Source organism: Torulaspora delbrueckii, chromosome 3, assembly GCF_000243375.1.
Source record: "Torulaspora delbrueckii CBS 1146 chromosome 3, complete genome".
Lineage (NCBI taxonomy): Eukaryota > Fungi > Ascomycota > Saccharomycetes > Saccharomycetales > Saccharomycetaceae > Torulaspora > Torulaspora delbrueckii.
In genome coordinates this window covers 392,100-405,719 of record NC_016503.1, presented here as the reverse complement: position 1 = coordinate 405,719, position 13,620 = coordinate 392,100, and the positions used below count along the sequence as shown (strand labels likewise).

At 41.6% G+C, this 13,620-nt stretch overlaps 8 protein-coding genes across 8 annotated transcripts in view; 5 read left to right on the top strand and 3 right to left on the bottom strand.

Moving 5' to 3' along the window:
- Nucleotides 1–1,869, top strand: part of RPO21 (DNA-directed RNA polymerase II subunit RPB1) — a gene marked incomplete at both ends in the record, with an annotated part of 5,184 nt that extends 3,315 nt beyond the window's left edge. The window contains one exon of the mRNA XM_003680284.1: nucleotides 1–1,869. This exon is cut by the window's left edge and continues 3,315 nt beyond it. Coding sequence (XP_003680332.1) covers nucleotides 1–1,869 — 1,869 coding nt within the window.
- Nucleotides 1,870–1,941: 72 nt separating this feature from the next.
- BPL1 (biotin--[acetyl-CoA-carboxylase] ligase BPL1) lies at nucleotides 1,942–4,026 on the bottom strand (the record flags this gene model as incomplete). Its single annotated transcript, XM_003680283.1, has 1 exon — nucleotides 1,942–4,026. The coding sequence occupies one exon, from the start codon at nucleotides 4,024–4,026 to the stop codon at nucleotides 1,942–1,944; it is 2,085 nt and encodes a 694-aa protein (XP_003680331.1).
- Nucleotides 4,027–4,440: 414 nt separating this feature from the next.
- Nucleotides 4,441–5,238, top strand: CRD1 (cardiolipin synthase; the record flags this gene model as incomplete). The annotated part of the gene is made up of 1 exon (XM_003680282.1): nucleotides 4,441–5,238. One exon carries the CDS (start codon nucleotides 4,441–4,443, stop codon nucleotides 5,236–5,238), a length of 798 nt encoding a protein of 265 aa, XP_003680330.1.
- A 111-nt stretch (nucleotides 5,239–5,349) lies between these two features.
- On the bottom strand, nucleotides 5,350–6,936 carry CCT4 (chaperonin-containing T-complex subunit CCT4; the record flags this gene model as incomplete). The annotated part of the gene is made up of 1 exon (XM_003680281.1): nucleotides 5,350–6,936. One exon carries the CDS (start codon nucleotides 6,934–6,936, stop codon nucleotides 5,350–5,352), a length of 1,587 nt encoding a protein of 528 aa, XP_003680329.1.
- A 259-nt stretch (nucleotides 6,937–7,195) lies between these two features.
- Nucleotides 7,196–8,263, top strand: CDC123 (cell proliferation protein CDC123; the record flags this gene model as incomplete). The annotated part of the gene is made up of 1 exon (XM_003680280.1): nucleotides 7,196–8,263. One exon carries the CDS (start codon nucleotides 7,196–7,198, stop codon nucleotides 8,261–8,263), a length of 1,068 nt encoding a protein of 355 aa, XP_003680328.1.
- A 42-nt stretch (nucleotides 8,264–8,305) lies between these two features.
- FRE1 (ferric/cupric-chelate reductase) lies at nucleotides 8,306–10,387 on the bottom strand (the record flags this gene model as incomplete). Its single annotated transcript, XM_003680279.1, has 1 exon — nucleotides 8,306–10,387. The coding sequence occupies one exon, from the start codon at nucleotides 10,385–10,387 to the stop codon at nucleotides 8,306–8,308; it is 2,082 nt and encodes a 693-aa protein (XP_003680327.1).
- Nucleotides 10,388–10,718: 331 nt separating this feature from the next.
- On the top strand, nucleotides 10,719–11,792 carry TDEL0C02260 (uncharacterized protein; the record flags this gene model as incomplete). Its single annotated transcript, XM_003680278.1, has 1 exon — nucleotides 10,719–11,792. One exon carries the CDS (start codon nucleotides 10,719–10,721, stop codon nucleotides 11,790–11,792), a length of 1,074 nt encoding a protein of 357 aa, XP_003680326.1.
- A 245-nt stretch (nucleotides 11,793–12,037) lies between these two features.
- On the top strand, nucleotides 12,038–13,468 carry CRR1 (putative glycosylase; the record flags this gene model as incomplete). Its single annotated transcript, XM_003680277.1, has 1 exon — nucleotides 12,038–13,468. The coding sequence occupies one exon, from the start codon at nucleotides 12,038–12,040 to the stop codon at nucleotides 13,466–13,468; it is 1,431 nt and encodes a 476-aa protein (XP_003680325.1).
- Between the last annotated feature and the right edge of the window lie 152 nt (nucleotides 13,469–13,620).

The following is a 13,620-nucleotide window of genomic DNA, read 5'->3' as shown; positions in this document are numbered from 1 at the left end:
GAAAAAGCCAAGTTTATCAGATCAGCGATTGAGCACACAACCCTGAAGAGTGTCACTGTGGCATCTGAAATTTACTATGATCCTGACCCTCGTAGCACTGTCATTGCGGAAGATGAAGAAATTATTCAATTGCACTTTTCTTTGTTGGATGATGAAACTGAGAAGTCCTTAGATCAGCAGTCTCCTTGGTTGTTACGTCTAGAATTGGATCGTGCTGCCATGAATGATAAAGATTTGACTATGGGTCAAGTGGGTGAAAAGATTAAGGAGACATTCAAGAACGATTTATTCGTTATCTGGTCAGAAGATAACGCTGAAAAACTTATTATTCGTTGTCGTGTTGTTCGTCCAAAGTCTATGGATATAGAGACCGAAGCCGAGGAAGACCATATGCTGAAGAAGATTGAGAATACGATGTTAGAGAACATCACCTTGCGTGGTGTTGAAAACATTGAGCGTGTGGTGATGATGAAGTATGACCGTAAGGTTCCAAGTGCCACAGGTGAATACCACAAAGTCCCTGAATGGGTTCTAGAAACTGATGGTGTTAATTTATCAGAAGTCATGACCGTACCCGGTGTTGACTCAAAAAGGATTTACACCAACTCTTTCATTGACATCATGGAGGTTCTTGGTATCGAAGCAGGTCGTGCAGCTCTGTACAAAGAAGTTTACAATGTCATTGCATCTGATGGTTCGTATGTGAACTACCGTCATATGGCATTGTTAGTTGATGTCATGACGACACAAGGTGGGTTGACTTCTGTTACGCGTCACGGTTTCAACAGGTCGGCAACAGGAGCTTTGATGAGATGTTCATTTGAAGAAACAGTCGAAATTTTATTTGAAGCTGGTGCGTGCGCTGAGATGGACGATTGTCGAGGTGTCTCTGAAAATGTTATTCTTGGGCAAATGGCTCCAATCGGTACAGGTTCTTTTGATGTCATGATCGATGAGGAGTCTCTGGTGAAATACATGCCAGAACAGAAAGTCACTGAATTGGAAGACGGTCAGGACGGTGGTGCCACTCCTTATAGTAACGAAAGTGGACTTGTCAATACAGAAATCGACGTTAAAGATGAGCTCATGTTCTCACCTTTGGTTGATTCAGGTGCCTCTGATGCTATGGCCGGTGGTTTTACGGCATACGGAGGGGGAGATTATGGTGGAGGATTCGGCGAAGCACCAAGTTCACCAGGGTTTGGTGGAGTTTCGTCCCCAGGTTTCTCGCCTTCGTCTCCAGCCTATTCGCCAACATCTCCTTCCTACTCTCCAACGTCTCCATCTTACTCACCTTCCTCACCTAATTATAGTCCAACTTCGCCAAGTTACTCGCCTACGTCGCCAAGCTACAGTCCAACATCGCCATCATACTCCCCAACCTCTCCAAGCTACAGTCCAACGTCACCATCGTACTCTCCAACTTCGCCATCGTACTCTCCTACGTCACCAAGCTATAGCCCAACCTCGCCATCATACTCTCCAACCTCACCATCATACTCCCCACGTCTCCATCATATTCTCCTACATCACCAAGCTACAGTCCAACCTCTCCGAGCTATAGCCCTACATCACCAAGTTATAGTCCAACTTCACCAAGCTATAGTCCGACATCACCAAGCTACAGCCCAACTTCACCATCTTATTCTCCAACTTCTCCAAGTTACTCTCCTACATCTCCAAGCTACAGCCCTGGGTCGCCTACATATTCTCCAGGAGCTGACAAGAAACAAGATAAAAACAATAATGAAGATAACAACCAATGATGGTGCTTTGAAATTTATGAATTTAACGATGTTTAATTACTTGTACTATAACCTGAAATTCTCAGTATCATCCGAAAGTGTAAATTGGTTAGTCAAACACTAAGTAGGTATATATTAAAAATGACATGCACAAAATTAGAAGTTGGATCTACAGAATCTCTATCTAGATGCAAGCTTATACAGCCTTTTTCGAGATCAACCCTTTGAAGATGTCGAAGGAGTTCCCGTCAGGTTGCAGATGATAGACGGCTCCGGTAAATTGAGTGTTACTACCGGATTGCAGCTCCTTGGCTATCAAAAGACCATAATCCTCAGTAATACCAGTAATTTTAGCTCTAGCATTTTGATGATCTTTCAATGTAACAATTTGATTACTATGCAACCACAAACGGTAGTATTCTGGGAGTATAGAGGCTGCTCCAGTGTCCACAAAGGCTCTAATAAGAATTTCAAGACGGTTCATGTATAAAGCATGTAACTTTTCAACTTCTATTGGTGCCAAACGGTCTAGGCGTGCCGCTTCCCGCTCTCGGTTAAGAATGTTTATCCAACTGTTGAGAGAAGTTGTTGGCCCATCATGACTAACATTTAAACCACATCCAAGCAATAGGGTAAATTTGTCGTTGAAGAAATTAGAGTTCACCAATAAACCAGAAATCTTCAAGTACGCGGGCTCTATGTCTGTTATTGGTACTATTTGTGATTCTGAACCTTGTCCCAACGCTTTCCCAACCAGTGAAAGCTTATTGTTCTGATAGTATTTAGGACTCAAAGCATAAAGATCATTTGGCCATTTAATTCTAACTGGCAAGTCTTCATACCCAGGTCCATAACTGGTGATTGCCTGGCAATATGCAAGCATCGACAAATACTGTACAAAGACAATTGAGACCGGTTTATTGGTCCTCGGTGAGCGTGAAGGCAATGAAATAACAGCCGTACAAGCAGAAACACCCTTTGGATTAACCCAAACGTTTCCACCTCTCCCGCGACCTGATACTTGTATTGTTCCGACATGCAGCATTGAACTATCAGGGATGGATGATAAGACATTTTTGTTTTCATTTAGAAAGGAACTAGTCGAGGTAACGACTTCTCCATACATCAACATGCTCCCTACCGTATTGTCCGGGTTCAAGTATTTGAAGTACTTGGCAATGTCGTAGTTCGAGGTCAAGGTCGAATCTGGAAAAAGCTCGCCCTCACCAGGGAAAATTATAGTCTTGGGAATTTCGTCTGGCTCACCGTGGCGCAAGAAATCTGCCGCTTTATAGTACGGCTGTTTAAACCCTTCATACAACCGAACTTTGTCATTACCTCCATCAATCTCAACACAATCATCGAATTTTGTAGGATCTGAAGTGATGGTAAAAAGGTTATCTTGAAAATTCTTCACCAGTTGTTGGCGGGTTTCCGATGCCGATACTAATAGTGGTGTCAAGTTAGGAGCCCTTACATTGGCAAATTCATTGTTACAGTTGAGCCCTGCCTTGGTAAAAATATCTTTGAGGAACCTCAATCTTTGCTCCTCATTTTCAATCAGAACATTGACCACTCTCGAAAGAAAATGCTTGTCATCAGATTTCGACAGCAACCGTGGAATAAACTCAGGATGAGGACCTGTCAGCAGTGCCTTTCCCTTCCCCTCTGAGCATAGAACCACAGCCGCTGGACCCACTCTATCAGTCCCTGAGGAAGAGTCTTGATAACGAACATCTGTAGGCTCCTTGTAACGAGCCAATACTTCAACGTTATCGTAATGATCCGCATCGACAAAAAGCGAACCTCCATTGAAGTAAGTTGCAAATTCAGTTCCGTCCGGCAGAACTAAGGGAGCAGCCTTTGCACCATCTTCACTGTTATACTTGAATCCATCATAAGCTGGACCGCGGGCAATCCCAGGGAAGAATTTCAGTTCTCTATTACCAGTAACTTCCATTTCTAAATTGCCCTGTGAGAATTCGACACGGCCAGAGCCAAAGTAACCGCCAGCACAGAATCCAATGAACAGACCGCCTTGCCTACGAACAAAATCCTTTATCTTTGGGATAGCAGTCTTGCATTCCTTCACATATGGAAGATCTGCACCTCCAGGGAAGACAAGTGCAGATGCCTTTGACATCCATGGCTCAGTCTGCAAAGCCTTGGCAGAAACAGTACTCACAGCGTAATATGGCTCGAGAAAATGTCTTAGCGTCTCGGTTGTATGTTTAACTGAGCCAGGTGTGGTACCGGGACCATTGTAAACCAAGACGTTCATTTTTGTTGTACTGCGAGTGAATGAGGTTTGATATCGAATGGATAATGTTCTAGCAAGCCAAATTCTTGCAAATCGAGTCTTAGTAAGCGAGAGGATGGAGCCATTCAACAATTTCTCTGCAAATACCTGTCTTTCCAGAGCGTAATTTCTTACTTTGACGAGAAGCACTTGAGTTGAGACAGAGTGGATAAAGATGCCTTGATGAGATATCAGATGGGTTCCTGAGCAGAACAATAAAGCAGTGATATTATGTGGTTCCTAAGGAGAGGTGGGCCACTATTCTTTGATTCGACCAATTTTGAAATTTCAATGGGATATCTACAAATTAGAAAAAGTGCTAATCTCTTATACTGACTGCACTGCTAGCCTAAAAAAGAGATACAACTAATTGACCTTCGATAATAGAATTGATCGATGCTATTATTAACGCCTAGGGCCAGCTCGGTGCTGAAGCCCACTCTGCTTCTCAGATATCCTCGTTTTGGTGCCAGCCGAATAACATGTCGATTGCATGTAAGAGGGATTACCAGTGATATTAAGCAAACTACTTTAAAGACTTCTGTCTTTACACTCCCCAATATCCTTACTATGACCAGAATAGGGTGTACACCATTTATTTGTCATTACATCCTGACTAATAATCTCACTCCGGCGCTGGGACTGTTTGCCTATTCATGTGTGACTGACTTCCTGGATGGTTACATAGCGAGAAAATACAAGCTAAAGTCTGTGGCAGGAACGATCCTGGACCCTCTTGCTGATAAACTACTTATGATAGCAACTACTATCTCGTTAGCGTTTCCACCGGGTCCACAATTGATTCCTCTTCCTATAGCCGGACTGATATTGGGGAGAGACGTCTTACTGGGAATAAGTGCCCTATACTTCCGTTATGCATCTATGAGACAGAAATATTCAACTATATCCTGGAGTTCATACTGGGATTTCTTTCATTATCCGAGTGCCGAAGTTAAGCCCACGCAGATCTCAAAATATAACACTTTCTTTCAGATGATATATCTAGGATTTGGTGTCATAATGTTGATCTTCAACAATGAGGAGTCGAAGAAAGAGGATGAGGAGAAGACCGGTTCTTTCAATAAGCTCTCACAGTACTTCTCTTGGATGGGTTACTTCGTGGCGGCAACTACTGTGCTCAGCGGTAGTTCATACGTCTTTAGTAAAGACGCAGTGAAATTCCTCAAGAAATAAACCACAATTTTATATATCATTGAAACGAACCAATTTATGCATATCATGTTAATATTCTATTGCCAAACTTAATCTATTCTTTACAGGTATTCAGTAGTATATTATGTTATATTAACGACTAAAGCAAATATCATCGATACGTAATATCGATTTTACACATTCTGATGCAAGCGTTATGGCACTTGTACTGACTAGTACTGGTTGTAGAATATGCTCCTCGAATGTGTTAGCGGTACCTGAACGCCTCACGGAAATACCATCATTCACTTCACCTCCTTCATGTCTCGAACGCAGTTCTGTGACCACTTTGATACTGTTTAGACCAGCATTCTCGGCTAGCGTAGTTGGAATGACTTCCAACGCCTGGGCAAACTCTTGCCAAATGAATGCTTCAACGCCTTCCATGGCACGCGACTCTTTGGTCAATCTACGAGAAATCTCAATCTCTGGGGCACCACCACCAGCAATCAACCCTCTTTGCTTAACCAGACAACGAATGACACATAGAGCATCATGCAAAGAACGCTCAGTTTCGTCTAGAATCATTTGGTTAGCGCCACGGATGATCACAGAGACAGTTGGCTTAGCTTTATCGCTTTTCACACCTGTAAACTCTACGATTTTAGAGCCGTCACTTTCGATTTCCTCGACCAAGTCCGCTGAACCTAACCTATCCTCAGTAAATAGTTCAATATCAGAGATTGGCTTACAGCCCAAACTCTTCGACAAGAACTCAATTTCTTCCCTCTCAATATCCTTGATGACCATGATATTTAGTTTGGCTAGGAAGTGTAGTGCCAGCTCATTGACTGCATCTCTCAAAATCGACTTTTGTATCAATAGAACGTTACATTTGCTCTTCTTTATCTTCTTACAAATGTTCAACAAGTATGCTCTTTCCTCCTTCAAGATCTTATCCATTTGTCTATAATCACTTACAACAATGTTGTTCTCAGTATCTGGTTTTGGGGGAGAAATTTGGAATTGAACTAAACCTATTCTAGCTTTCTCCACTCTAGTAGGACCTCCCGCACTCTTAATCACATTTTGCGTCAAAACAACCCCATCTACCATGGCGGTATCGTCGATAGTTCCACCAACTTTCTTAATCAAACGAATATCATTTAAATCTACAGTCTTGGATTTTTCATCGGAGATCTTCAGCACAGAATCGACGGCCAAAGGAGCCAAAAAGCTAGAGAATTGGGAAACGATCTTAGAACTCAACGAAGTAGATGCAGCTCTCACCAAATCGTCCTTATCTTCCAAGGAAACCTTGTGAGACATCTCCAAAAGAATTTCGACAGATTTTTGTGCAGCGCTCTGGAAAGATTCTGCAATTATAGTAGGATGAATACCTTTCCCGAGTAATCTCTCAGCTGCACCCAAAAGAGCACCAGTAAGGATAACCACAGAAGTTGTCCCATCACCAGCTTCAGAATCCTGTGCGGCAGAGACTTCCACCAGCATTTTCGCGACAGGATGTAAGATAGCCATCTGTTTCAAAATAGTATGACCATCATTGGAGATGATAATTTCACCCCTAGAAGTTTTAATCATCTTATCCATACCTTTTGGTCCCAATGAAGTACGGATAGCATCTGCAACAGCACGAGCCGCAATTATATTGGCTTTACGCACCTCTTGAGGTTTTTCCCTCGTTTGAAAAGTAGCGTTCGAAGAGATCTTGGCAGCCATTTCTAGTGATCAATAATCAAGCCAATTGATACTCCTATTGACTTACCTCCAAACAGCCTAAAAGTGGCTATTTGTTTGCCTTTGGTGATTTTTCAATTTCAATAGGTGGCAAAGTGAAAAAAAATGTGAATTAAGAAAGCGATGAGCTGAATCGTTGGAAGCGACGGTTGACGATGTATTTAGTAAGAGAACAGGCTTTAAGCTGTGTTAAGAGACCTATAAAGTGCCGAGGTAGGTTCTGAGACGGTGTGATTGATCGATGGGTGAGAAGTACACTCCTTTAGAGCCACTTTTGGTGAAGAAAGAGCATGTGGAACGGTGTAGGTTCTCAAACTGGAGTAAACTATTCCCGGGGCAGGTTCCCAAATCAAGGGTTATCAAACCTCTTCCTCGTGAGTTTATAAAGTATTTGGAGCAAGATGGGATTAAGTTGCCCGATTTTGACCAGGAAAAGTCGACTTATACAAGTGAAATTGCTAGAAATGAGGATAATGAATACAGTGATTGGGAAGATGATGATGGGGTAGATGATACAAAAGTTGTACGTGTGGATCCGATCAAAGACTTCCCTAAACTACATGAGGAGATAAGTCTTGCAATTAATGATCTTGGGTCTGTGGCTCCAAAACTCAACTGGTCTGCTCCAAGAGATGCCACTTGGATGCTTCCCAATAATACGATGAAATGTACAGAAATCAATGAGGTGTATTTACTGCTCAATGCTTCCAACTATATCATGCATGATCTTCAACATGCATTTGAGGGATGTGAGGACTTTACAACAGATGACAGGAGACCTGAATACGAGCTGGTCTTGAGACAATGGTTTGATATTAACCCTGCCCTCGAGTTCAGAGTATTCATCAGAAACGGTAAGGTGCTTGGGGCGACACAGCGAGATCTCAATTACTATACTTTTCTCGAACCATTAGTTGATGATTTCAAAGATACAATAGATGAATTTGTTTATGACACTTTTCTTACCAAGTTTTCTGAGAAATCTTGTGTGATTGATATTTACATTCCAAGACCGTACAACAAGTTATTTCTAATAGACGTGAACCCTTTCTCCAGGAAAACGGATGCATTGATGTTCTCTTGGAATGAACTTCTGACCAAAGAAGTAAACGAAAATGAGGACTATGAACTTAGAATTGTACCAGAGAATAATGTAGCAAGATTCGCGACAAAAGAACACTCAGAGAATCATGTACCCAAGGATGTCCTAGAAGCCAGTTTAAATCCCGAGGCAATCAAAGAGCTAAGTGAAAAATGGCAGGAATTATTGCGCTGCCAGGAACTTGAGGATGATAGCGACAATGAATGATGCAAAGATTTGTGTATTAATTAACTAATTACAAGTGTGCTTTTACCAGGTGAAACTCTCTTCTTCGAGGTCAACACTAATCTTCAAGTCACAATTCATGCTACTAACCACAGAGTGACGAAGGTCATCGTTGAATGAAGCAGGACCACAGCTCAAAATAGTCAGATCAACAGATTCTTTTGATGCTTGTTCAACTTCGGAGCTGATCAATTTCTGTAGGTTGGGACGGCAGTATAATCTCTTGACCCCGTGCTTAGATTCTTTCACTTCCGATTCCAAAGATGAGGACTCCAAGTCTCTATCGTCGGCCTTTGTGTAAAGAATGGTGACATCGCATTGTCTATCTCTCAGCCATTTAATTTCTAGACCAAACCAATCAAGAGAGCTCAAGTCGTTAATGATCCAAACAAGCTTATGTCTGAACTCACCAGTTTGATTAGAACTCAGAATTTGTCTCAAATGTGGATAAACTGCGCACACACCTTGACCTGCACTAACTGCAACCACTTTTCTGTTGTCTTTCACTCTCTTAGGCAGAGTGACACCATAAGGACCCTCCAACAGAACCTTGCAAGTGACCGTTGGTTTACCACTTTTCAAGATTTTCTTGAGCATTGCTTTAGTTACACTTTTATTGGCTTTGAAGAGGAAGACCAAATGATCAGGATTCTTTTCATCTTCTTCTGGATCAGTAAGGATAGTGAAGGGATGTGACTGGAAGAAGTAATACCACGAATCCGTTGGGCTTAAGAAATAGATGAAAGCATGAGACCCAGCAACGTACTTGAAGTATTTTGGTTTCTTCATCACCATTTTAATAACTGATCTGTTGCCACAATCAGTCAAAGTAGCCGTATGAACACCACCACTTATCACAATCCTCAAGATTCTCATGAACCTGTCGAAGCATAGAATACCCGCCATGGCCCAAATCCAGCCTAACCAGCCCAAATCGACGCAATGATAATACATGGCAATGATGAATGCTATGTTCATGAATTGATGCATCACCAAAAACACTTCGTATGCGAGGTCTCTAATGAGCTTTTCACTGTGGAAAACTAGTAAAACACTAAGAGTTGTAGCCGCAATCCCCCAATTCCAATATGAATCCATGGCCCATACTTTATAACCACCACCACCATGTATTGCATAAACCGTCCAAATAATGGAATGGATAAACAATAGCACAACACATGTATATGCACACCATCTGTGATAAAACTGGAAAGTTGAAAATGAGATACCAGAGATGTAAATCAGCGGGTTATTTCTGATTCCAAACATGTAAATGACGGGGAAAAGAGAGATAGACAATAAATCAGTTCTATAACTGACCAATGTCAAATTAGCATACCATCTTGTCGTCAAATATGGATGTGGCAAAGTTAACTCATATCCGACACCACAAGAAATAATGGTGAGAATGAGGAACACGGCAACTACAAGTCCATTGAGACGAGTTTGGAAGTTTAGTGGCAAAACGTTACAGAGCAGGTAAGTTCTTTCACGATAATCTCTAAAGGTTGAAGGTAGGACAAGATGTTTCTTCAAGCGATTATTGACAAATGGATGGCCAAGCACCCTTTTGCAAATGTTAAAGAATGTGGCAAACCCAATGATCGCTGCCCAATAGAAGACCAACCCCCACCCGAACCATTGGGATCTTTCCACAGAGAAAGTGTAGTCCTTGAACTTTTTGTAATACCAATCGTAATCTGTTTGGTTGACATTTAACGTAGTGTTGACCGTGACTGTTCTATCCTGCTCGGTAGGATCTCTCATGTAGTGAGTTCCATTCTCTGCGAATCTGTACAGATCATCCACAGTATAATGAAAATTACCTTTCTGCAAGCAACGAGTTGAAAGATGTCTTAGCGCATGGTCTATCAGCCTTTTTGAGTCCGAATTGTTCTTGATACAGTTTGTAACAGTCCCCAACCAATTGATATTGGCACAACGACAGGCGTAAGCTTTCATACCGTTACTATGCGACTTACATCCCCAATCATATTGCAACTCATAATAAATACAAGCAGATGCCAGAGTCGAATCCACAAGCACCAGTGAGTGACAAAAGGGTAAAACTGTTAGGACCAACGAGATTAAATATGCCAATTTCATCACACCCAGTGGCTCGCTCTTCCTACACAGTATGGATCCAGAAAACTCAATTCCTCCCCCAGACTTATATATTTAGATCTCGAATCTAATCAAGTATCGGCCGAACAAGACTAATGAGCATTGAAGAGTTCTGTTTAGGCTCTTCGAGAACTCTGATGGCTCAATTAGCTCATCTCATTGATCTGCGTCGTACGTTTTTTTTTTTTCTAAGAAAGGTGCACTTCTTGCTCATATTAGAAGCCTCGAGGCTTCGATATTAAACTTTCAGGGTTTCGCATTTCAAGCATTCAACGGAGGTTAGGTGGTTTCAGAAGGGTGCTGAATGACCAAAATGAGCGAGAAATCGTTACCGAATGTAATTGTAATTGGTGCTGGTGGAGTTGGTGTGATAACGGCTGTTTCGTTGTGCCATCGAGGCCGCAGTCATGTATCTTTAGTTGTGAGATCCGACTACGAGCATGTGAAGGAGCATGGTTACAGTATATCTTCATGTGATTATGGTCAATTGATGGGTTGGAAGCCTCACAATTTAGTTAAAAGTGTGGAAGGTGCATCCAACGATGGAAAGTTCTATGATTTCGTTGTTGTTACTACAAAAAATATCCCAGATGGACCCGTTGGCTCTACGGTCCCCGAAGTTATTAGGCCAGTCATCGAGTCCAATCACAGGTTGAATTCGAGCAGACAGACAAACGTCTTGTTGGTTCAAAATGGACTTGATATTGAGAAAGATATCCACAAGGCATACGATAGCCACGATTACAACTTAGTAGTACTCTCTGGGATTCAATTGATCGGTTCTACTAAAATCGGCAAGGGGGTCATCGAGCAAGTAGGAAAAGATCACTTATCAGTCGGTCCTTTTGACCCTAAGGATGATAGAGCTATAGCTGCAGCATACGTTTTCATCGATCTCTACAATAACGAGGGCCACAATCGTGTAACGTTCGACTCCGAAGTCCGTTATGCCAGATGGAGAAAACTGATGTACAATGCGGTGATCAATACCACAACAGCGCTGGTTGGCATGGATGTACCTCGTTGTTTGCAGTTTGGCGTCGATAAGGTCGGTACAGAGGAAAATATCTTCAGACCTGGGATGAGAGAGATTATCGCCATCGCAGCTAGCGAGGGAATTACATTGAACGAAAAGGATTTAGATTTTTTCTGCAACATCTCCAAAGATTTAATGTTCAAACCATCAATGTGTGTTGACTTTTTGAACGGTCAATTGATGGAGCTGGAAACGATTTTGGGCAACCCCTTAAGAATTGCAAAGAAAAATGGTGTCTCCACCCCAGTGTTGTTTATGCTGTATCACTTGCTTTACATGGTCCAGAACAAATTAAAAGAATCAAAAGGGTTGCTGAAATTTGATGAGAAGAAGGCCAGGATAGTTGAGTGAACAGCTTTGAAATTCGAGGCAAGAAGTAACTGAAGGCCCCTCTCGACTAGAATAGCAAGAGATTCGGGCCACTAATCATTGAAAAATGACTTTATTTGAATTTGTTTGAACTTTTTGTCTGATGGTTATTTTATTTTTCTGATCGCGCTTTGTACATATTGTGTCATTGAGAGTGTCATTAAATCTAATTACTATTTATGCAAGAGTTAGAGATCCATCATAATATTAGAACTAAAAGCAATCAAATGCAGGGCAAATTAACTGCTTTTTTGATTCTGAATTTTTTGACCTTTAAGGCATTAGCTCAAGGCGAATTTTACCGGCCAGAGACACCAATAAAGTGTGGATCGTCACAAAAATGTCCTGAAGCTTGGCCTTGCTGTTCACCTTATGGTCAGTGTGGTACAGGTCCAATTTGCCTTGGTGGATGCAATCCAAGATTTTCATACAATGAAACAAGTTGTGCCCCCATGCCTGCATTGGTTCCTCCAAACAATATCGAATATTTTGCTGGTCCTTTGTCATATTTTGATGGTGATGAGAATGAAAAACAGTTGAAAAGCAGAGGATTCTTGCATTTCAACAAATATTTGATTTCTGGCGATGATGAAGAAGTACAATTCATGTTGGACAATATTGATTTCACCTATAGTGGACCTGTCAAAATTGAGGAAAATTCCGGTGATGTTGTCCTTCAAATGCCCAAGCGCTCTAGTGGATGTCTCTTGGCCACCACAAAATCCTTCCTTTACGGTAAGAGTTCTGTGCGCTTAAAGACAGCCAGATCCCAAGGCGTGATCACATCTGTGGTAGTGATGTCCGCAGCAGGTGATGAGATTGACTTGGAGTTCAGAGGTAGTGAGCTGGACAAAGTGCAATCCAATTACTACTATCGTGGTGAGCTAATTTATAACAAGATGAAAGAAATCACCGTTTCGTCGGACACCTGGGCGAACTATCATGACTACGGGATTGATTGGACGGCAGACAGAATTCACTGGACTGTTGATGGAGAGATCGTGAGAACCTTAGAGAAGGAAGAGACTTGGGATGAAAATCTAAAGATTTATAAATACCCAGAGACTCCAATGAGACTCGAGGTAGGACTTTGGCCCGGCGGATCAGAGAACAATCATCCAGGAACTATTGACTGGGCTGGTGGCCTCATTGACTGGGAAAATTCTCCAGACATGATCGAAAATGGTCAGTTCTCAGCTGCCGTCAGATCCATGGAAGTGACTCCATACAGTAATCGCTATATTCCAGCGATGCAAAGCTGTTTAGAGGAAGAGGACTGTATCACTTACGATTATGTTAAAAAGCCCAATGAAATATTTGACGAGACATCATTAGCATTGTATTGTGGATTGGCCCCTAACCTTTCTGGGTGGTCGCAAACCGGTTCCAGCATTTCCAGAGATCCGTTTCTGCTAGCTAAATCCTTTGGTAAGGCCCAAGATCGGGAGAAGGAATTTGTTCAAAATATGAATAGTACAGTGACGCAAAATATGAATAATACAACCACGCAAAATATGAATAATACGGTGACACAAGCTACTAATGTCACGACAAGTTACAACGCCACAAATCATGGTCCAGAACCTATCAAAGTGGAAACATCTGGTCAATCAAGTCTTTACCAAAGAAATCCTCTTTTTCAAATAAAAGGTTCTTGATCAGTATTTTTAAACCGAAAAAAATCTACATAATTATATAATAGAGGCTCACAGCAGACAATCACAATAGTCGGTTACTAAATTTACGCTTCTAGTCAAATTTTCATTCTTGAACTGTATAATTTTATTAAATAAATTATTTTATTTAATAT